The sequence below is a fragment of the Carassius carassius genome, chromosome 18 (genome assembly GCF_963082965.1).
Source record: "Carassius carassius chromosome 18, fCarCar2.1, whole genome shotgun sequence".
NCBI classification, from domain to species: Eukaryota; Metazoa; Chordata; class Actinopteri; order Cypriniformes; family Cyprinidae; genus Carassius; species Carassius carassius.
Genome location: NC_081772.1, coordinates 7,369,107 through 7,392,960, shown reverse-complemented (window position 1 = coordinate 7,392,960; position 23,854 = coordinate 7,369,107). Strand labels below are relative to the sequence as shown.

General features: G+C 39.9%; 1 protein-coding gene across 2 annotated transcripts in view; it reads left to right on the top strand.

Moving 5' to 3' along the window:
• Window positions 1-18,889, top strand: part of LOC132092244 (polypeptide N-acetylgalactosaminyltransferase 14-like) — a 64,694-nt gene extending 45,805 nt beyond the window's left edge. The window contains exons 7-16 of one of the 2 annotated variants that reach the window (XM_059498406.1): window positions 1,804-1,891; window positions 2,141-2,225; window positions 6,470-6,573; window positions 9,517-9,643; window positions 10,358-10,450; window positions 10,557-10,640; window positions 11,281-11,425; window positions 15,254-15,373; window positions 15,731-16,046; window positions 18,656-18,889. In XM_059498406.1, coding sequence (XP_059354389.1) covers window positions 1,804-1,891; window positions 2,141-2,225; window positions 6,470-6,573; window positions 9,517-9,643; window positions 10,358-10,450; window positions 10,557-10,640; window positions 11,281-11,425; window positions 15,254-15,373; window positions 15,731-15,889 — 1,005 coding nt within the window. In that variant the 3' untranslated portion in view covers window positions 15,890-16,046; window positions 18,656-18,889. Of the gene's footprint in view, window positions 1-1,803; window positions 1,892-2,140; window positions 2,226-6,469; window positions 6,574-9,516; window positions 9,644-10,357; window positions 10,451-10,556; window positions 10,641-11,280; window positions 11,426-15,253; window positions 15,621-15,730; window positions 16,047-18,655 lie in introns of those variants that run through there. The other variant, XM_059498407.1, reaches the window with a different exon arrangement.
• The last annotated feature ends 4,965 nt before the right edge of the window (window positions 18,890-23,854 follow it).

The following is a 23,854-nucleotide window of genomic DNA, read 5'->3' as shown; positions in this document are numbered from 1 at the left end:
TGTGCAGGCAAGCGGGCAACTGTGCAGGCTTGCGCATTGCAGAAAACGCTGAGACAGTCACAATTCCTGGAACTGAAACTGTGGCGCGCTTGGGTGAGAGCTCGGCCACAGCGGAACTCGTACACCTGCGCTTCGATGAAGCAGCCATCGTTAGTAGTGTCGACGCAGCGTCACACAGCAGGCTTTAGATGAAAACACCGCTTTTGCCGCCGTCCAGCAGAGGGCGGACAAAGGTGCGTCGCTATCGCCTGTTCCACCGGCGGAAGTGAGTGGTAGTTCCTGTTTTTAGCATCATCAGTGTGGAGAATACTAGTGAGACAGACGAACGAGTTCGCGCTGAATATGGAGCGTTCCAAGCCTTCGCCACCTCTTCGTGAAGCTCAGGAAGAAATGAGGCGGGCTTTGAGAAGTACGCTCATCCGAAAGGGAAATATCATCCAGCCGGGAACGAGGGGGGGGCGCTGGTGCAAACCACTCGCAGCCGAGACTGATCGCGGCCAACACGAGCATTCGCCCCGGCTCCTTCTCGATGTCAGCTCGTCTGCTGGGCTTCTGAGAAGAAGGCGCGAGATCCTCGGAGCTCGCCCAGCCCTCACTGCCCGAAGCTAGCAGAGAGCGCGTGTCCTCTTCCTCCGACACGGCCCTGAGATCGACTTCCTCGGACGACGCGCCGGCAAACAGCGGGCGCTGCCCACCGGGAAGCGATGCAGGGGGGGGCGGTGAAGCAGGGCGAACCGGCGAGCTCGGTTGAGCTGAAGACGGTTCCGGAATCCGCTGGAAGCGATGCTTTTACGGCGCCTCAGCGCAGCGGAGAATGCAGGCTCAGAGAAAAAGGCCAGGCGAGTCCTCAGAGTCACCATGGCAACAGCTCGCAGTGGGGGCATCCGCCGTCAGCGAGCGCGAGCGCTGCATGATCTTCACCCAGGCAGGAGACACAGATGACGTACCGGTCTCCCTCGCTGAGTGGGGCTCTGACGAGCCGCAGGAAGGCATCTTAAAAAAGACGCGAGCTCTTTTACGAGTGTGTGTCGCAGGGCGAACACACACACGCACACACATAAAGAACAGTTTGGATATAACAGAATTGAAAGGATATAGGTGCCGGATAGCGCAGCAGGAACGGCAGTGGGAGGCGGCGATGCCAGCAGCTTCAGAATGGCTCGTCCTGCTGATGTGCTTTATCAGACAGCGCTTGCTTCCTCCGTGATCCAGCGATGCGTGAGCTTCGCTGAAGAGATGAAAAATCAGGTGAGTCAGCCTTTTCGAGCTCCTTTTATAGGTTGGGCCACACCCGTTTCGGCGGGAAGTGGCAAGAAGGGCGCGCTCGATAGGCTGTGCAGTTGCCGCAGAACAAGCCAATGAGCGAACGAGCCGTCTCGCCTATGGCTGTGTACTGCTGCAAATGCGCTTTACAAAAATACAAAATTAAGGATAATTTTTTGCTTCAGTATTTCGTGAAAAGAGACTTTTCCCGTAGCGTCTTAGCTAAGACGCAGTACGAGAGAGCTCTCGTAAGAGAACCTAGTAGTGCTGACACATCTCAAGTATTCTGTCTTTTCAGCAAACTGTATTATGTTGCATGAGAGAGTTGAGCGATGAGGTCAGAGAGTCTGGTGTAATGATGTTGGATGAGAGTGTGTGCACATTCACTCGCTCTAAGTAAGGGATAATCCCAGTGCTCGCTGATTTTCCACCTCCTTTGTTGTGAAATCAAGCTGAACAGACAAAGTCAAGCTGTTCACAATCCTTATTAAATCTCTAGTGCTCTTTTCGTCTCTTTTTTTTTTTTTTTTCATTTTTCAGGACCCGACCTGTGTCGCCAGCCCTGTGATTGACATCATTAGTATGGACACGTTTGCCTATATCGCTGCTTCCTCAGAGTTGCAAGGAGGTAAAAGCTGCAATTATAATTCTTCATTCACTGTCTGTCAAAGTTCAAAATCAGTAGTGTCACACAGAAACAAATCTAACAATTAGCTGTGATGTAAGCCTTGGTCTATCATCAGCAGAACACTTTAATTATACCGCCCCGGCAGTGTATAATTATGACTTATTAAAAATAATGAAAGTTACAAGAAATTAGAGCAAAAAGATCTTCATTGATCTCTCTCTCTCTTTCTTCCCTATATCTCTGCTGCAGGCTTCGACTGGAGTTTACGTTTTAAATGGGAGAAACTATCAGCTGAAAAGCAAGCCAAGAGAGCTGATCTTACAGAGCCTATTAAGTAGGTGAAGAGAAGCAGGAGGACTTTTATAAAACTGATTGTGCTAAATGAGGACGGAGGTTTGGTCCAGCACCTATTGGACTTTGAGCACCAAGTTTAAGAACCAAATTTCAAAATTCTCTGTAGATTTTAGAGTTCTCTTTTCAGCTACGGTGAAAAACATTTGGTATAGAAACAATTTTTACTCAGAAATTCCTAGTTTATTACCTAATTAATTACCAAGAAATGGCAATGACAAGATGAAATTTAGAAAGACTGAAAAGTATTTTCTTGTAAAATATAAACAAATCTTTGTTTTATTTACAAATGTACAAATCATTTTACAGCGTAGGGGGCCACAGGATGACATATTTCAAATGATATATTATTAATAAGTGTTGTCAAATGATTCATCGCAAGAATTGGTGAGAATTGGTGCAGTCTAATACGCTGAGAGTGAGAAAATTGGAGTCTGTTTTACTCTTACATCGTTGGGGTGAGTTTTACAAGGGCAGGAATCATTCGTTTTTTTCCGGAAAATATAAAAATCTGGTTGGTTGATATTGTTTTCCTTCACTATGTGGCCTTGGTAACACAAAAAATAAGTTGTTTCAGGTCCCTAGAAATTTACTACATTTCGATTAAACTATTTTTTCTTATGAATAACATGCACTGATCGATCATTCCCCATTTAGACCTGGGGCATTTATTAAAACATAAATAGTATTTTAATTTGATGTTGTCTTTAAAGAGAGAAAGGGTATTTGAAGCATTGATTTCTACTGAGAAGTTAAGCATTAAGAATTTAAATATTATATCATAATTAAAATATTGAGATTCTATAAAATTCTTTAATCAGTTTAAATTTTTATAAACAAAGCAACTTCAACATTTGAATTCTGGTTGTTTTTCCTCCTCCTCCTCCATTGTCTTTCTCGGTCTCCTCTTGTTATGGTGTAATTCACACTGTTCCTAGTGCTCTCAGAGGCTGTTGTAGGCTGTTAATAGCTCAGATAAGCATGCAGTCAGGCTGAGAGGGGCTCAGATCCCATCTGCTTCTGTGTGTTTTGTCCATCCCATCCACCAACAGATGCAGAATAGATCGGCCATACAGTAACTGAGTCACTGAAAGCTGTGTGTAAAAACGCAGATGGGAAACAGTGGTGTATATTTCAGGATGATATGCGAGCGGGACAGCACAAATATGACCCCTGACTGACAGCCAGTTGTTTCCCTTGCTGGCAGGAGTTTTTGTATATTTGTGCTGTAATTTTGAAATTGGACTTTTGTGAGTATTGAAATACTGAAATCTAGGTTTGGATCATTATTTCAGTGATTAATGTTTTTGGCTTGTTATACGTTTTACTATAATACATTTGACCCTAGCTGATTCAGTGTGTAGCTTTAGATTTCTTAAAAAACCATGCTGGAAGACATACCATTGAAATATTCCAGAATGACAATGACAAGATGCCAAAAAATGTATATATTTCTAGCGTGTTACACAAACTAGCATTCAAAAGTTTGGGGGCTGTAAAATTTTTATTAATGTTTCTGAAAGAAGTATCTTATGCTTACAAAGGCTTTTATTTGATTAAAGCAGTAAAAGCTTGCTGTGGGCAAGGCAAGTTTATTTATATAGCACATTTCGTACACAATGGTAATTGTGGGGTAACTTTTAAAATGATTAAAACATTTACTTAAAATGAATTTAAAGCATTTGCAGTAAAAGCAAAAGTAGTAAAACAGTAATAGTAGTACAACCCGAATTCCGGAAAAGTTGGGACGTTTTTTAAATTTTAATAAAATGAAAACTAAAAGACTTTCAAATCACATGAGCCAATATTTTATTCACAATAGAACACAGATAACATAGCAAATGTTTAAACTGAGAAAGTTTAAATTTTATGCACAAAATGAGCTCATTTCAATTTTGATTTCTGCTACAGGTCTCAAAATAGTTGGGACGGGGCATGTTTACCATGGTGTAGCATCTCCTTTTCTTTTCAAAACAGTTTGAAGACGTCTGGGCATTGAGGCTATGAGTTGCTGGAGTTTTGCTGTTGGAATTTGGTCCCATTCTTGCCTTATATAGATTTCCAGCTGCTGAAGAGTTCGTGGTCGTCTTTGACGTATTTTTCGTTTAATGATGCGCCAAATGTTCTCTATAGGTGAAAGATCTGGACTGCAGGCAGGCCAGGTTAGCACCCGGACTCTTCTACGACGAAGCCATGCTGTTGTTATAGCTGCAGTATGTGGTTTTGCATTGTCCTGCTGAAATAAACAAGGCCTTCCCTGAAATAGACGTTGTTTGGAGGGAAGCATATGTTGCTCTAAAACCTTTATATACCTTTCAGCATTCACAGAGCCTTCCAAAACATGCAAGCTGCCCATACCGTATGCACTTATGCACCCCCATACCATCAGAGATGCTGGCTTTTGAACTGAACGCTGATAACATGCTGGAAGGTCTCCCTCCTCTTTAGCCCGGAGGACACGGCGTACGTGATTTCCAACAAGAATGTCAAATTTGGACTCGTCTGACCATAAAACACTATTCCACTTTGAAATAGTCCATTTTAAATGAGCCTTGGCCCACAGGACACGACGGCACTTCTGGACCATGTTCACATATGGCTTCCTTTTTGCATGATAGAGCTTTAGTTGGCATCTGCTGATGGCACGGCGGATTGTGTTTACCGACAGTGGTTTCTGAAAGTATTCCTGGGCCCATTTAGTAATGTCATTGACACAATCATGCCGATGAGTGATGCAGTGTCGTCTGAGAGCCCGAAGACCACGGGCATCCAATAAAGGTCTCCGGCCTTGTCCCTTACGCACAGAGATTTCTCCAGTTTCTCTGAATCTTTTGATGATGTTATGCACTGTAGATGATGAGATTTGCAAAGCCTTTGCAATTTGACTTTGAGGAACATTGTTTTTAAAGTTTTCCACAATTTTTTTACGCAGTTTTTGAAAGATTGGAGAGCCTCTGCCCATCTTTACTTCTGAGAGACTCTGCTTCTCTAAGACAAAGCTTTTATAGCTAATCATGTTACAGACCTGATATCAATTAACTTAATTAATCACTAGATGTTCTCCCAGCTGAATCTTTTCAAAACTGCTTGCTTTTTTAGCCATTTGTTGCCCCCGTGCCAACTTTTTTGAGACCTGTAGCAGGCATTAAATTTTAAATGAGCTAATTAAGTGGATAAAAGTGTAAAATTTCTCAGTTTAAACATTTGCTACGTTATCTATGTTCTGTTGTGAATAAAATATTGGCTCATGTGATTTGAAATTCCTTTAGTTTTCATTTTATTAAAATTTAAAAAACGTCCCAACTTTTCCGGAATTCGGGTTGTAAAAAAAAAACCTTCAAACTTTTGAATGCTGGTATGTATGTAGAGTAAATGCATCAAGGGAGTGCAGTTAAAATCCATAGTGGGTTAGGTGATCCTAAAAGTAGTCCCTATATTAGCCCTCCGATAAGATAGTTATTATAGTGGTTTTTGAAAAAGCAATTATGATTTATCTATTAATATTGCTTATACTTGGAATTAATATCTGTTCAAACTCATAACCATTCCCACATGTTTGTGTTACGGACACCTCCAGTCATGCCACTTGTGCACGTGCACTTTTACTTTTCTAAGCAGTCTGATTATGATACCTACATACAGTACTTTCAAACCTGGCACTAATATATAAATCCGATACATATATATATATATATATATATATATATATATATATATATATATATATATATATATATACCTTTTTCCTGGAAATTAATTTTATTGCATTATTTATTGTTTCTGCCTTCTAAAATGAGATGAGAGCAGATGTGTGAGAATTAAATGAATCTGAAATGAAATTACGTGAGTGGCCCTGAGGAGTGGCAGATGATACAATGTGTCCTGCCTCTTCACAATGAGCTTGCGATAATATCAGAGCCATTTCTTCCAGTGTCCTTAGCATTTGAAGCAGCTCTCTGGGTACAGTGATTTTTGAAGGGCTAGCTGAGCTTCATCAGGAGAATGAGAACTGAGCTGTACTTTTTCCACACACCCTCACAGTGACCTTTTATCCAAGACTTCATCGAAACCACATTTAAGAGGAAATGTTTTCATACATCAATCCTGAGTGACATCAGTATTTTAAGCAGTCACTTGGATTGAAGTGTTTAGTGTAAAGACTTGATGTTCACTTGTTTTTTTTTGGTTTTGTTTTTTTATTGGTTTTTTCACTCTTTCTACCTTCAGAACGCCCATCATTGCGGGAGGACTTTTTGTGATAGACAGATCCTGGTTCAATCACTTGGGAAAATATGACACAGCCATGGACATCTGGGGAGGGGAAAACTTTGGTGAGTTATTACTATGCATGAGGGCACCTGTGACCGCACGTAAACCTCAATCACTTTCCTTCCCCGATCAAGCTCTGACAGAGGAAACTTAGGGTTGTTGTCTCTTCAAAGAGAGGAAATGGCTATCAATGACATTTGAACTTAACTTAGTAATAGGTGTGGAATCGATTTTCTCAAAACGTGTTTTGGTGCCTTTATTTATTTAACTTAATTTAAAAAAAAAAATTTCTTGGCTCTGTGTGCTGGGTTAAACCATCATTAACCATGAATATGTGACCGAATTAGACATAGCTGTTGCGGGGCTGGTTTATTCAGGCTGCTGTGCTCATAATTGCATATGAGCATTGGACAGTGGTATATTTAGACAGGAGATTTCAACCGTATGATCTAATTCTTGCAGTGAATGTTGTATCCTGGAGGGCTACTGCAAATTACATGTACATGTCAAGTTATTTTACTCTCCATGACATAATATTGACATGCATTTAATACATTTCTGTAATATACATTTTGGGGTCAGTAAGTGTTTTTTTTTTTTGTTTTTTTTAAGAATTTAATATTTTTATTCAGCAATGACGCATTAAATTGATCAAAAGTGACAAGATATTTATAATGTTACAAAAGATCTCCATTTCAAATTAATCCTGAAATGTATCACAGTTTCCACAAAAATATTAAGTGATACTACTGTTTTCAACATTGATATGCATAAGAAATATTTCTTTGTCATCATAAAAATACATTTTAAATTTACATTACATTTACATTTAATCATTTAGCAGACGCTTTTATCCAAAGCGACTTACAAATGAGAACAATAGAAGCAGTCAGGTCAACAAGAGAACAACAACAGTATACAAGTGCCATGACAAGTCTCAGTTAGTCTAGTATAGAACGCATAGGTTTTTTTTTTTTTTTTTTTTTTAAATTAAAAGACAAGAAAAGTGCTAGTGTTAGTTGGTTAAGTGCAGGCGAAAAAGATGAGTCTTTAGCTGTTTCTTGAAAATGAGTAAAGACTCAGCTGTACGAATTGAGATTGGGAGGTCATTCCACCAGCTGGGCACAGTCCAGGAAAAGGTCCTTGAGAGTGATTTTGAACTTCTTTGGGATGGTACCACAAGGCGTCGATCACTTGCAGAGCGCAAACTTCTGGAGGGCACATAAGATTTAACCAATGAGTTTAGGTAAGTTGGTGCCGTGCCAGTGGTCGTCTTGTAGGCTAGCATCAGTACCTTGAATTTGATGCGAGCAGCTACTGGTAGCCAGTGTAACCTGATGTCTGGAATCACCAGGAGTTCTGTCTTCGTAAGGTTAAGCTGAAGGTGATGGTCATTCATCCAGCTAGAGATGTCACTCAGACAGGCTGAAATGCGAGCAGCTACCGTCGGGTCATCTGGTTGGAATGAGAGGTAGAGTTGGGTGTCATCAGCGTAGCAGTGATAAGAAAAGCCATGCTTCTGAATGACAGATCCTAATGATGTCATGTAGATTGAGAAGAGAAGTGGTCCAAGTACTGAGCCTTGAGGAACCCCAGTAGCAAGGTGGTGTGACTTTGAAACATCACCCCTCCAAGACACACTGAAGGATCTGTCAGAGAGGTAGGACTTAACCCACAGGAGTGCTGTTCCAGAGATGCCCATCTTTCTGAGGGTGGACAGGAGAATCTGGTGATTAACAGTGTCAAAAGCAGCAGAAAGGTCCAGTAAGATGAGTACCGAGGATTTTGAAGCTGCTCTTGCTAGTCGCAGGGCTTCAGTAACCGAGAGCAGAGCAGTCTCAGTTGAGTGGCCACTTTTGAAGCCAGATTGGTTGCTGTCCAGGAGGTTGTTCTGTACAAGGAACATAGAAAACTGGGTGAACACCGCTCGCTCAAGTGTCTTTGCAATGAATGGAAGAAGGGATCTGTAGTCTGTAGTTTTCAAGAAGCGCTGGATTTAGAGATGGTTTCTTGAGCAGTGGGCTTACCCGAGCCTGCTTGAATGCTGAGGGAAATGTTCCAGAGTGAAGAGAGCAGTTGATAACGTGAGTAAGCGAAGGTATGACTGAAGAAGAGATCGCTTGAAGGAGGTGAGTGGGGATCGGATCAAGTGGACAAGTAGTAGGATGATTGGACAGGAGAAGTTCGGAGACGTCCATCTCTGAGAGTGGGGAGAAGGAGGAGAAAGAGTGTGCATCGGTCATTGTGAAGTTGTCCTCAGTCTGCGGTGTGGAGAATTGGCCGCTGATGGATCTCGTCTTATTTGTGAAGAAAACTGCAAAGTCGTCCGCTGTAAGAGTCGATGGAGGAGGTGGTGGCGGCGGATTAAGAAGAGAAGAGAAAGTCTTGAAGAGTGTCCGAGCGTCACAACAGCTGTTAATTTTGTTTTGGTAGTAGGATGTTTTAGCCGTGAAGACATTTGCAGAGAAGGAAGAGAGGAGAGACTGATACACACTGAGGTCTGTAGAGTTTCTTGATTTCTGCCATTTCCTCTCTGCAGCCCTGAGTTTAGAGCGATGTTCACGGAGAACCTCAAACAGCCAGGGGGGAGATTGGGGCAGTGCGTGCTGGTCTAGACAACAGTGGGCAAAAGTTGTCCAAGCAAGATGTTAAAGTGGAGCAAAGAGTGTCCGTAGCGCTGTTCGTGTCCAGAGCAGAGAACTGAGAGAGTGCAGGAAGCGAGGATGAAACCACAGAAGATAGGAGAGATGGAGAGAGTGAGCGTAGGTTCCGTCGAAAGGTGACCTGCGTTGGAGTGTGAGGCACTTCAGGAGTAAGTGCTAGGTTAGCAGTAATGAGGAAGTGGTCTGGGGTGTGCAGTGGAGCAACTGAAGAGTTGTCCACAGAGCAACAGCGCGTGTAGATGAGGTCCAGTTGGTTGCCTAAATGATATACTCGAAGGCCATAATGTTATTAAAATACTGTATAGCACACTGTGATTGGTGTTTATTGTGTTATGTTTGTAGAGATTTCTTTTAGAGTATGGATGTGTGGAGGAAGCCTAGAAATCATTCCATGTAGCAGGGTTGGCCATGTATTCCGCAAGAAACATCCTTACATCTTCCCAGAGGGCAATGCCATCACCTACATAAAGTAAGTGTCCTGAGAAGTGCATATACTTTATAATATGAATTCATATAGAGCATATTCAGATTTTTATTATGGTTGAATGTTTTCTGTGTTATTTGTCAGATTTTTCATGACACAGATAATACTCCAACTTCTGCTTGGAATAAAATCTGCTGTGTACAATTTGTTTGCTTTTATCATGTTTTGCCTCCGGGGAAAAACCTCAGCATGAAACCATATGAAATATTAAGGGCGTAGCACAACATTCTTTTTGATTTTGTATTGCTATGCAGTGTGTTCAGTCAACAAAATCTGTTTCCTCATAGTTCAGAGGCACTAATAAATAAATGTTAAAGGCATTGTATAAAATAAATCTCACTTGCGTGGAGAGACATGAACCATATGTAAAATCTTTTGACTTTAGCCAGTATGAACCAACCGGAACATCCATGCAACTGCATAGCAGTGTGTTTTTTGTTATTTTTACCACATAACAATGCACTGATAAACACTAACAACACCACAGCATGTGGCAGTGAGTTTTCCACTCAGAATGTCTTCAGAATGACAGTTGCAGGTCTGTTTAGTACCTGCCTATACAAGCAATATTTTGAGTAGCTGTACTGATGAATTGGCAGGTCATCCTAATGATCCTCTTGAGGATGAAGTGAAGGTGTGCTTTATTAAGCAATTCACTCAAATATATACAGTGTTCACATTCAATTCTTTCTGTTTCAGAAACACCAGAAGGACTGCTGAGGTTTGGATGGATGAGTTCAAACTGTTCTACTACTCTGCTCGACCGGCTGCTAGGGGAAAATCCTACGGAGAGTGAGTGACTGATAGCATGTGTGTATTATGGGTGTATCTATAATGGGGAGGCATTAGGGAAAAGATTAATCTCTTATTCCACTTTTTTCTCATCCTCTCTTATCAGCATTCACGGTAGGCAGGAGCTTCGCAAGAGTCTCAAGTGCAAATCCTTCAAGTGGTATCTGGACAATGTCTATCCAGAGCTCAAGTGAGTGGAGTTGTCAGTGTGGTGTGTGTGTGTGTATCTGAGTCACTGTGGGTGGTGACTGATGATTGTAAAGTCATGTTATTAAATGCTATTATTATTTAGCATGTTAGTATATGGCCCCTCTTATTTCTAAAGCTGTTTTGTTGTACACCTAGTTGCTCTCATCTGTCTTGAGGGAAGAATTTTACACCCAATGGCAGATTTCACATACTTTCAGTATTTTAATTCTAAATAAATCAAACAGTCTAACAGTGTCACAATATGTGACACTGTTAGACTAAACTTTAATTATAAAAAAAAAGTTTAAACATTTTGCTCTTGTAATTTAGGAGATAAAAGTGAGTTCTCAATTATGTTTTATTCTGGCCTTATTTTGATCAGTTAGAGTAAAATTGAGTATAGAGAAATAAAGTGAACATGGATCACATACCATTTAAATTGTTTTTTGGAAGCATTTAATGAGAAATATTGTCCCAAACTGTGTTCAGATTTGCCAAAGTATACAATTAAAAGTCAGGTGACTTTATTTATAATTTGCTAGTCCTTGCTTCCTAGAAGAAACAAATTATATATTTAAGGAACTAATTTGTATTTTTTAATATTTATCATAACACTTTGGCTCTTCATTCATCGAATCCAGAGTTCCTGATGATTCAGATGCTAAGTCTGGTGTGATCCGACAGAGACAGAACTGTCTAGAGTCTCGTATAGTTGAGGGTCAGGATCTCCCAGTGCTTACACTTGCACCCTGCAGCATCACCAAAGACGTACCAGCAGCCAACCAGGTAAAATCTCTCCAGCATAATATCAGAAAAGCCATGCTTGAAGTGTTAATTGATCAGCTTTGTTTTTCCATATCATCTAATGTATTTAAGGATAATGGCTGCATTATCCATGCCTATTTGGCATTCACAAAACTTACACCTTAGATGACGAATTATAACTTTGAGCATATCTTGCTCTAATAACAGTTTGGTGAAGATCAGAGGAGGAGCAAAGGTAGAGTGTGTATTTTACTCACACCAGGAATCAGTGACATCTCGCATGGATAGGCTAATATTCTGAGATGCTACATTACATTAAATGCTATGCAACCAGGGGCATGTTGAAAGGGCAGCTTTTACAGCGGGGTAATGGGATTTAATTCAGGTCACATTTGTGCACTGCTGTGTAATTATATTAAGCAAAGAGGTGCCCTCTGGTTTCTGAGCAGCTAATCTGCCCTACTGTCCCCCTTCATGGCTCCCTCACCTGCGCATGAGCCTGGAAGAAAAACACAATTGTTCATCATTCAGAATAGGATCAAGAATGGCTATTAAAGTACATTGAAATCGCTGGATTTTAATTGAGCTTACAAACAGGATACAGAATTAACATTTGAATTCAAAGAAATTGTAAAACTGTTCAGTAGAAATACAATTCAATACAAAACTATTCAATTTTGCACCTAGGAATTATCAATAAACAATGTATGGGGGGTGTTTTAAAAGGAAGTATAAATTCAAAAAATTGTAATCAATGTTTGATGTTTAAATATATTTTAAATTTTAATATTTATTTAATTCAGTTTGTATTATTATTTTAATTTTCATTTTATCGACCATGACTGGAAAAACGCCAGAAACTCCAGCTCAAAAATTCAAATGGATCCAGTTCTTAAATTGAAAATATGGTTCATCCAAATCCACCAACTACTAGTTATAAAGCCTCAGACTTTCATTCTACTCAGAAACTGTTTCACGAGTTTGCACTTAGATATAATCAGATTGAGCAAATAGTAAGAATATTTGGCGTGCTGTCCGATGGGAGGGCTACGAGCTCGGAATTCAGCCCAAACCAAGAGAAGTCTCCATATCCCCAAGCTAGGAAAAGAATAGTTAGGAGTGGAGAGTTTGGGTGGAGGAGAGATGCCAGAATTTTTTTTGTGCTAATGCTAATTAAGTTGATTATCTGAACATGTTCCTCCCGAACTTTAATCATTTAACTCCGTCTCTTGTTTCTCTGTGAACTGTAAAAAGTAGCATTTTACAGATGTTTATTCTCTAAATTATGAACCTCAGAGATGATGGTAGACATTAGATTTGGGGCCATAACAGAACAAAAGTGATTTCACAGCATTTAAGTGTGTTCATAACACCCACAAGAGCATATTTCCCTGCTGCGCATGACCTTGTTAAGCGTCTGTAAGACTCACCAGATGGCAAGCAGTTCATCAGCATGGCTCACAAAAATACATGCCCTCGTGCGTCATTTTCTCCCTTTACTTGTCTCAGAACAGCAAAAGAAACAACCTTCTTGAAGGAAAGCAAAAAGTGACTAATTTCTTGTAACATCTCTTACTCTATTTACCATTTAAGTAGAGCTGACATATTAGAATAGACATCTCTAAATGAACAAGTCTGTTAATGCTCTAGCTTGTTTCATAATCTAGTTTTCTAATAAATGTGACCCTGTATACTATGGATATTGTCGGCTCTGTGATGAAATGCTTATGTTCCTCTATTGTAAATAGCTTTGGTTAAGCATCTGCTAAATACATAATGCAAACCTATGGAAGATTAATTTTTTTTAAAGGTAATTTCAGATTAATGAACAAATGACTTTAAAACTAGAAGACATTTATTTAACAGAAGATAAATAAAGCACCAGACCTAGACAGTGTTACACGAGCCTGTCTAAAAACCTATGCTGACCAGCTGGAACCATCTTCACACATAACTTTAACCGATCACTGGAGCTGTGCAAAGTCCCTTCCTGCTTCAAATGCGTCACCATCATCCCCATCCCGAAGAAACCCAAAATTATAGGACTTTAATATCTGTGGTCATGAAGTAAGTTGAAAGACTGGCGCTGGCCCATCTGAAGGACATCCCTGGATCATTACTGGACCCCCTATGCAGTTTGCTCATTGAGCAAACCTGTCTGTGGATGATGCAGTCAACATGGGATTGCATTATATTCTACAACATCTGGACAAACCATGGATATATGTGAGGATTCTGTTTGTGGGCTTCATCTTGGCCTTCAACACCATTATACATGGTTCTTCTTGTCCAAATTAACCCAGCTCTCTGTGCCCACCCCCATCTGTCAGTGGATCACCAGCTTACTGACAGACAGGCTAGTGAGGCTGGGAAAATTCTCATCCAGCACCTGCACAATCAGCACTGGCGTTCCCCAGGGTTGTGTACTCTCCCCACTGCTCTTCTCTCTGTACACCAATGACTGCACCTCAAAAAGACCCCTCTGTCAAGCTCCTGAAGTTCATGACCTGAAGTGGGAGTTTCACATAGACTCCATTGTCAAGAAGGCCCAGCAGAGGCTGTAATTCCTTTACCAGCTGAGAAAGTTCAACCGACCACAGGAGCTACTGATACGGTTATACTCTGCAGTCATTGATCCGTCCTCTGCACTTCTATAACTGTCTGGTTCAGCTCAGCTACCAAATCAGACCTTAGAAGATTGCAGCGGATAGTCTGGACTGCTGAGCGAATCACTGGTACACCCCTCCCCACTCACCAAAAACTGCACTCATCCAGAGTGAGTAAAAGAGCTGGCAAAATCATTCTGGACCCTTCACACCAAGGCCACTTCCTCTTTAAACTGTTGCCGTCTGGTCAGCGCTACAGAGCACTGAGCACCAGAACAGCCAGCTATAAGAACAGTTTCTTCCCTCAGGCAATCCATCTCATGAACGGGTAACTTGGCAATAAAAGTGTAATACACAACACTATTTATACATTAATTTAACACACACCTTCTTGTACATTTCCTTGCATTTGTACATATCACCTGTACACACCAATAACATCTATTGTCTACATTGTGTGTGTGTGTGTGTATGTGTGTATATATATATATATATATATATATATATATATATATGTGTATATGTGTGTGTGTGTATATATTATATGTGTATATGTATATTGTTATTTCCTATTTACTTAAACTATTTTATAAATCGTGTTATCTGTCAGGTCTTGTCACTGTCATTGTGTTTGTGCTGTGGAAGCTTCCGTCACCAAAACAAATTCCTTGTATGTGTAAACAGACCTGGCAATAAAGCTCTTTCTGATTTAATTTTCCATTTATAAAGGTTTATTTGATATTTTAGTCCATTGTATCACATAATATTTAAAGGAATCATTCACCCAAAAATGGCAATTTGCTCACCCTCAGCCACCCGAGATCTAGAAGTTTTTCTTCATCGGAACAGATTTGGAGATTTTACCATCATATCACTTCCTCACCAGTGAATCCTCTGCAGTGAATGGGTGCCGTCAGAATGTGAGTCCAAACTGTTGGTAAAAACATCATAAATATCCACATGACCCCAGTCCATCAATTAGCATTTTGTGAAGCATAAAGCGGCATGTAAGAAACAAATCCATCACTACGCCATTTTAATTCATCTACGTATTGGATGTCTTGAGATTAAGCAAATTATTTTGGGGTGAACTATTCCTTTAAATCATCTGTAAGATCTTTGTATTTACAGCAAAGACATGCAATATAATCTTTAATTCTCTAGAAAGGGAATTGCTATCGGTTTTTAATTTCATTATACGTTTGCATCAGCATCAGAAAAGCCTGCGTTCTTTCTCACACAGGAGTGGATCTACACCCATGGACAGCAAATCCACAATCAGCAACACTGTCTGTCAGTTTCCACCACCTTCCCTGCCTCCCAGATACTGCTCGTGCCATGCAACATCACAGACAGCAAGCAGGTACCCCCACTGCAGTCACTCCCAACGAGAAGGCAGGAGACATCTGTGACAGACCATAAATCAGCTCCCGCAGGAACCCACTGACATCAGCTCTATGAGTATCAGTCTCAGTGTTAGACAGCCCCTCAGGAGAGGCTTTACTCTCAGGCCTATGTCAGCATTTCCACATGTCACATTTGTCATGTCAGCAGCAGGGACATGCGGCATACTGTAGCATCAGAGAACATTCATTTTATTTGTTGTGAAGGTAGGCGTACATTTAAGTAGATATATGGGAAGTATGAATGTGTACTATACATTATATGCAAGATATTTTATGATCTTATGCATGTGTTCATGTCCCCTGTGTTACTGCAGCATTGGCAGAAATCTGGCACTCACCTGGAGCACCTAGCATCTCGTTTCTGCATAGACAGCGAGATGGCTCTGGATGGCATCGAGAGCAGTAAAATGCTGGTGATCAGCCCATGTGAACAGTCAGCACACACTCAGAGATGGGAGGTGCCTTTCTCGTGATCCTTCCTCCTTGGCCTCTCCTCACCTTTCAGAGCTCAGCTGGAGTCAAAGATGGATAGAGAGGCAGAGAGAGTGAGTGTGTACCTCCAGGAGGGGCTACATCTGTAACCTGCTGTTCTGCTATGTCCACTCCCTTTGTCTCTTTGGCACACCCCAGGTATGCTGGGTTTGCTGGACATTTTGACTCAATGACCTCTTTACTGCCTCTATATTAATGCTACCTTCTACATTGAGTTTGTCTGATAAAAAAAAAATTCTGTCAAGTCTTGAAGGTAACAAAGGTAAGCAAAACAAATTTTCTAACAGTACAATATTTTTTCCTATCCCAGTTTTTTATGCTATAAGTCAACTAAGTAAGCTGCTTGTTGGCTGATTACCCTGAAGACACTGTGACTTTCGTAATATTAGTCTTCAGAAAGCAGTAGCACCAAATCATCTGTATGATCAGTTAGGCTCACAGTGCTTCTGGGCAGTTTTCTTATTTTTAACAAAAAATAAAACCATTAAACATGGTTTTCCTTAATTGACATAAAGCAGAAAATAAATATAAATATTAAATGAAAAATATCAAACTTTAAAAATAAAGTTAACCAAAATAATAATCACACTTAACAAAATTACAAAAATTTAGACCGAATTAACACTGCTTCTGGGAAATGCAACCCAGCCTGAAAGTGGTGATTTTTTTTTTTTCTGTGTGTCCTTCTGACAGTCTTGCAGTGTAGACGGCTCCATTGATAATTGGGGTGTCCTAGTTTTGTGATTTGCATAATGCCATCCGCTTGCCGTGTAAACGCTTTGTTGCACACAATGGGCAGGCCTGGACTGCGTTATGGATAAGGCAGAGTAGCTCAGGTATTATGGTATATTATGCATGTAAAAAAATATCACATAACCTTGCTTATTACACCCAAAATGTGTAACATGTATGATTTGCAATGCATACTTTTTTGTACAAATACAATCTTTAATTGGAAAAAAAAGTCATAAATTATTTATCAAATGTACAGTCGTGGCCAAAAGTTTTGAGAATTACATATATATTAGTTTTCAAAAAGTTTGCTGCTAAACTTCTTTTAGATCTTTCAGTTGTTTCAGTGATGTACTGAAATGTAATTGTCGATAAAAGCCTTTGAAACGTATGAAGTGCTTGTAATTATATGACATTTATGCAAAGAGTCAGTATTTGCAGTGTTGGCCCTTCTTTTTCAGGACCTCTGCAATTCAACTGGGCATGCTCTCAATCAACTTCTGGGCCAAATCCTGACTGATAGCAACCCATTCTTTCATAATCATTTCTTGGAGTTTGTCAGAATTAGTGGGTTTTTGTTTGTCCACCCGCCTCTTGAGGATTGACCACAAGTTCTCAATGGGATTAAGATCTGGGGAGTTTCCAGGCCATGGACCCAAAATTTCAACATTCTGGTCCCCGAGCCACTTAGTTATCACTTTTGCCTTATGGCACGATGCTCCATCGTGCTGGAAAATGCATTGTTCTTCACCAAACTGTTGTTGGATTGTTGGAAGAAGTTGCTGTTGGAGGGTGTTTTGGTACCATTCTTTATTCATGGCTGTGTTTTTGGGCAGAATTGTGAGTGAGCCCACTCCCTTGGATGAGAAGCAACCCCACACATGAATGGTGTCAGGATGCTTCACTGTTGGCATGACACAAGACTGATGGTAGCGCTCACCTTTTCTTCTCCGGACAAGCCTTTTTCCAGATGCCCCAAGCAATCGGAAAGGGGCTTCATCGGAGAATATGACTTTGCCCCAGTCCTCAGCAGTCCATTCACTATACTTTCTGCAGAAGATCAATCTGTCCCTGATGTTTTTTTTGGAGAGAAGTGGCTTCTTTGCTGCCCTTCTTGACACCAGGCCATCTTCCAAAAGTCTTGGCCTCACTGTGCGTGCAGATGCGCTCACACCTGCATGCTGCCATTCCTGAGCAAGCTCTGCACTGGTGGCACTCCGATCCCGCAGCTGAATCCTCTTTAGGAGACGATCCTGGCGCTTGCTGGACTTCCTTGGATGCCCTGAAGCCTTCTTTACAAGAATTGAACCTCTTTCCTGGAAGTTCTGGATGATCCTATAAATTGTTGATTTAGGTGCAGTCTTAGTAGCCACAATATCCTTGCCTGTGAAGCCATTTTTATGCAACGCAATGATGGCTGCATGTGTTTTTTGCAGGTCACCATGGTTAACAATGGAAGAACAATGATTTCAAGCATCACCCTCCTTTTAACATGTCAAGTCTGCCATTCTAACCCAATCAGCCTGACATAATGAATTCCAGCCTTGTGCTCGTCAACATTCTCACCTGAGTTAACAAGACGATTACTGAAATGATCTCAGCAGCTCCTTTAATGACGGCAATGAAATGCAGTGGAAAGGTTTTTTTGGGATTAAGTTAATTTTCATGGCAAAGAAGGACTATGCAATTCATCTGATCACTCTTCATAACATTCTGGAGTATATGCAAATTGCTATTATAAAAACTTAAGCAGCAACTTTTCCAATTTCCAATATTTATGTAAATCTCAAAACTTTTGGCCACGACTGTATAGCTTATAAATTAAAATGTAATATTTCAAAAAGGCATCTCAGTAGACGATGTTATGAAAACCTAATCAGACACACCCTCTACGTTATATTTCAGAATTTGATGACTTATATTAAAGTGTTACATACATCCAGAATAACCAGTCTGACCTACCCAGTCTGCCTGTATGTGCTTTGGCTGATCTTCTCTTCGGTCTTCCTCCCTAGGTTCCCCAGAGTGTCAATCGTACTGATGTTTTCCAGAACGGAGTTTGGCAGCTGGATGCACACAAACTTGTGGGACACACACCAAGTGTGATGCACACTCACACTGGAGAACAGAACACAACCTTTTTATTGGTTTTTGTTTGAGTTTACCAGAATATGAAGCACTTGTGAGATACATCTGCTAGCACATCAACATAAAATAAATACCTTATTTTTTTCTTAATGGCCTGCTGCTTGCGATTATTCCATGTCGTCTGGTTGTGTAAGTAAACAGTGATTAAAAGTATATTTAAGGTAGTTGTTTACATGATCATCAAAGGTAGACAAATCCCAAACTAATTGTGCAGACAGCCTGCTTTAATTAGCATGTCAGCACAGACTCATTACTCCATAATATAATGGCATAGCTGCTGCATGCAGTTGTAGAGAGTAAACTTATGTTCTGCAAACAAATGAGCTCAAGATGGGCAGGAATGCTTTGTTCTCACGAGCTCTTCGGTCGCTGCTGGCAAGTGGAGAACTGAGATTGTTTGCCTAGAGGATTTAAATAAAGCACAGCCACATCGCCACACATGCCCAAATGACAGAACAAGGAGAATCCAATTACCACTTCCTCAGTCTGTCCTCCTCTTTTCATTAGAAAGTTGAGCTCTGCAGGAGCTGGGAGAATACTGAGACTCAGACGTGGTGCAGCTCAGATGCTGTAGTTTGTCTGCCTGCACCCGGCAATCACATCCAATTAGGTTCTGGTGTTTTCTTACATGGCCCTTCCTGATGCTGCAGTGACTTCACCACTGTTTTTTCTTCTTAAACTCCCTGGTTTCAGTTTTTCAGAGTTTTGGACCTAATAGCTTTGAAGAACAAACCATTGAGTTCTTTGATTCCTGACATTCTAAAAGTGTGTGCTCTGAATAGTCTGCACTAGTCTGGGTGGGTGGTGTTGGCGCAGTGGATAAGACACATGCCTTTGGTGTGAGAGACCTGGGTTCGAATCCACTGTGAGACACCAATGTGTCCCTGAGCAAGACACTTCACCCCTAGTTGCTCCAGAGGCGTGCGACCTCTGACATATATAGCAATTGTAAGTTGCTTTGGATTAAAAAGCGTCAGCTAAATGTAAATGTCTCCACATGCCAACTTTATTTCAGTGAGAATGAGTCATTATGGGGGAAGATCAAGATGAGAAGGGTGAGAGCAGAAAGATTAGTCTCAGACGTGTTATTTAATGATATGTGTAGGAGAGCTGCACTAGTCAATACAATGCAGAGGAGTCTATCAAACTGTTTGTCGTTGGCTCACAATCATCCCAGTACAGCAACACTGGCTAAACAAACAGCTGTGTTCCAGGAGTAAAAGTCCCATTCATTTTGATTGATACTTAAAGATAACTTTTAAACCATTAAAGACCGACCTGTTGCGTGCTACAGGGTTGTTTATCAACAGTATATTCTTTTTTGGTCGCCGTCTGTCTGCATTATTTCACTTTATTTTTTAACAGCAGAAGTCCTGGTGTAAAAATTACAAATGCTTCTGTAAAGAATCAAAGAGGATGGAGAAGCAGAGATCACCTATCAGACATCTGAATACAAGCCATCTATCATCAAAAGGAATCCATCATTTTTATTTTATGTAAAAGATTTTAAGCACACAGTTTTGTACCTGTTGTTTTGTCCAGTTTTTAAATACTCTTTTGTAATGTTGTGATTCACCTTGGCTGGTTTGGTTCTTAGCTTGTAACTCTTTAACAAAGAATTTTTAAAAACCCCTATTGGAAAATTTTTTCAAGGCCTCTGTTAGACTCTAAGGGTGTGGGTTGGGGGTGGGTCAATCTGTTTTTCAACTAATGAGAGACAGAAGGAGTGTTTGGGAAATGGTTTATGGCATGCTTGATTCCACATGAACCCATTCATCATCAGGCGAAATCCAAGATTCCCGTTGAAATCACTGGATTTCAACTGCAAGATTTTGCTGAAAATAAATGTGATTGCACCTTAATATATGGCATTACTTTGTCATTTATATCACACTGTATTTATAACTTCCACTGTATTGAAGGAACGGGTCTGGAGTCCAGATAGAGAAACATATTAACCAGCTTTATTGTGTCTCAGTGGACAACAATTACTCCAGCCTAGGCATCGCATGAAAATGAAACGTAATCACTGAAAAGCAGCAGCAGGTGTCTCATTCGTCTTGTAAGTTCACATTAATCGACAGAAAGGCTTTGTCTCAGTGTGCATCCCTCTGTCTCAGGGAGATTTTCCTGTCTTCAAGGCTCATGGTCCAGCTTTAAGAATGGCTATCAAGGGGTAAATAACGCAAACCTAACACATACTACACAACTGCGTGCTTCACTTCATACAATACTAAGAACATCAAGATTTTTAATGCAATCCTGTTCTGGGTTTGTGAAAAGATATTCATTTTAGTTTAGTCCGTTTTGGTTTTCCTTATCTTAGTTATTGCTGCAATGCACAATGCAGGCTATAAAAAAATGGCTTGTAATGGCTGCATAATATAGTTAGTGCTTCTTAAAGTTCCTGGGTCAACACAAGACAATATCTTGAGCATTTGTATGTGTAACATTTCATAAACGCGTAGGAAACTAGCTTCACCTCTGAAACAACCTGTTTTTTTGGCTGCCATTACTAAATCATCTTAACCTGTATTGCTACTGTATAATGCCCAATTTTAATTACCCAATCAGTTTGTGATGGATAAAATTAAGTCCTTTCATATATATTGATTTATTTTGCATTGAACATCCAGTTATACTTAAAGTTAAACGGGTTGGGAATCACCTCTAATTTGGCAAAACTCCAGATGTGTCTTTTACAAGCCTAATACTGAAACACTTTGAAAAACACATTTAGAGGTCACTTTCAGATCATGCTTGCTTTTCAAGATGTCTACATTCAAAATCAAAACAGACTCAAAGAAATGAAGGTATGCCATATGTAGCTGTTCTGAGGCAGTTAGATGCTTGATAGAGGTAAACACTAAGATGATCCCTTTTTGTTGTCAAATTGTCAGTCTCAAATGGAAGCAGGACCAAGATCCTTACAGTCTTTTTGCCTTCCGTTAGCCATAGAGAGAAAAAAGAGAGTGAAAGGAACACCAGCATAAGAGCACTTAAACACTCCACTGAAGGGTACAGCCTCTGGCCATATTGCCATTTTAAATCCCACTAAAGTAATTATTGGCTATTTGCAGAATCATCACAACTGTGCTCCTTAAGTAAAACCAGTTTGAAAATCATTTACATGAATTGAAATAGTTTATTTGTATGCATATGTAAGAGGCAATGTGTAGTCATACATGAAATACTGATTTGAGAGATTTTATAATTTTACCTTTATATGTGCCTCCAATAATATGAAACCTTTGCTATGGATGACAGCGAATATTAGGACATATCAGAAAATTGGATGTCACAACTGACCAATCAGAATAAAATATTTCAAAGCACAGTCTAATAAATCATTTCTCTCTAGAAGATTGTTCTGATATCTACAGTATTCCCATGAGCGACAGTAATAAATATCAGTCCGCTGAACGATCGTTACTGTATTTACAGCAGATCAGTGAAATGTTCTAATATTTGTAGTTTCAAATGAAAGCCATTTATTGAATATCAGAGCAAAGCTGTAAAGCCTGACATGAAATAACTAGTTTGTATAACTAGCATATGTTTTTGTTGCGATCACATTTCATACATCAGGCTTTTATGGCTCATATAGGATGATATAGGAGTATATTGAGCTCATACTTGAGGGGGGAAAAACTCCTAAATTTTATTCAGAGACCCATGTGCAATTTGATGCAGTTGCTGATATTTATATGGCCAAAAAGTAAGATGGATTTCTGATAGCATGTAAAGTAATTTAAAAAGATCTTAATAGGAGACTACTTACTTAAAATATATATATACATATATATATATATTAGTTGTCATTCTAGATCTCCCAATAATATGTCATAAGAGGATACTTAAATGTTTAGTTTTATGATCAAAGGTCATATTGTATCATATATCATATTGTAGTTTTTTTTATTGTGGTGGGCAAAACATATAAAGTACGGAGCCCCACACATGGCATGCAGGAAAAAAAATGGGAGGGCTAAATAATGTGCATGATTTACCATTTCGTAATTTTTTTTTCCTTGCATGTCATGTGCAGGGCTTCATTATAAAGCAATACAGTTCAATGAATAAAATGATACAGTATGTTTTGTAGGGTTAAAAGCTTGATTTGTTCCTCCAAAATCCTCAGCAGGATCACAGAGTTCTCTGTTTTAGCCAGTAACAGTTTCTATTATGAAGCCTCCCCTGCCATCTCCGTCAGTGAGGGTTTTGTGCACTTGAGGGGGAGGACACAAAAGATTCTCTACTGGATTTGAGTGTTAGTGTAACCCTACTGACTCCACCATGCTATAGTCACTCAGGAGGTCAACAATGGAAGATCCACGGTTCCACTTTTGCTTCTGCACTGTTCAGCTCTGCCAGCATCCACATCTTTTAAAAGATCAGGACCAGTGGGGCCATTATTGATTTTCTCTGAGTTCATGTCTAGGGAGTTTGGCAGTGCTTGTTATGTGATGGCCCCTTTGTCAACTGCATAACCCCGCTGATATTTCTTTCTGATATTCGAGGCAGAACAATAAAAATAGCTCTGCCAGAGACAAAGGTCAAGAAAATTACAGCTAGAAGAAAATGTAAGATCCTGCCAAAAAGACTACGATGAGCGGGGATGAATTGCTGTCAGGAGATGAAGAATTGAGGATTTTGCAGTAATTTCTCAGCCTTTGTTCTTCACCCCTTCTTGCTGATCACGCCACTCGTGTTCAAGCGCGTACCATTTTCCCCTCATTAATTTCGCCTCAAACTGTCAGTCGCTCTGGAGAGGTTGACAATTATCTTCTTTAAAGAGACCAAAGAAAACCAAAAAAACTTTTTCTCATGCAGATCCAAAAATAATTATTTTTGAAGAATTTTATATATATATATATATATATATTTTTTTTTTACACATTATTATGCAGAACTTGTACATAAATGTTGCTCAGTTCTCAAGTTCATCTATCACACATACACACACACATACACACATATGTGTATAAATGTGTGTGTGTGTGTATATATATATATATATATATATATATTAGACAGATTAGAGAACAATATTTTAAGAGAAATAG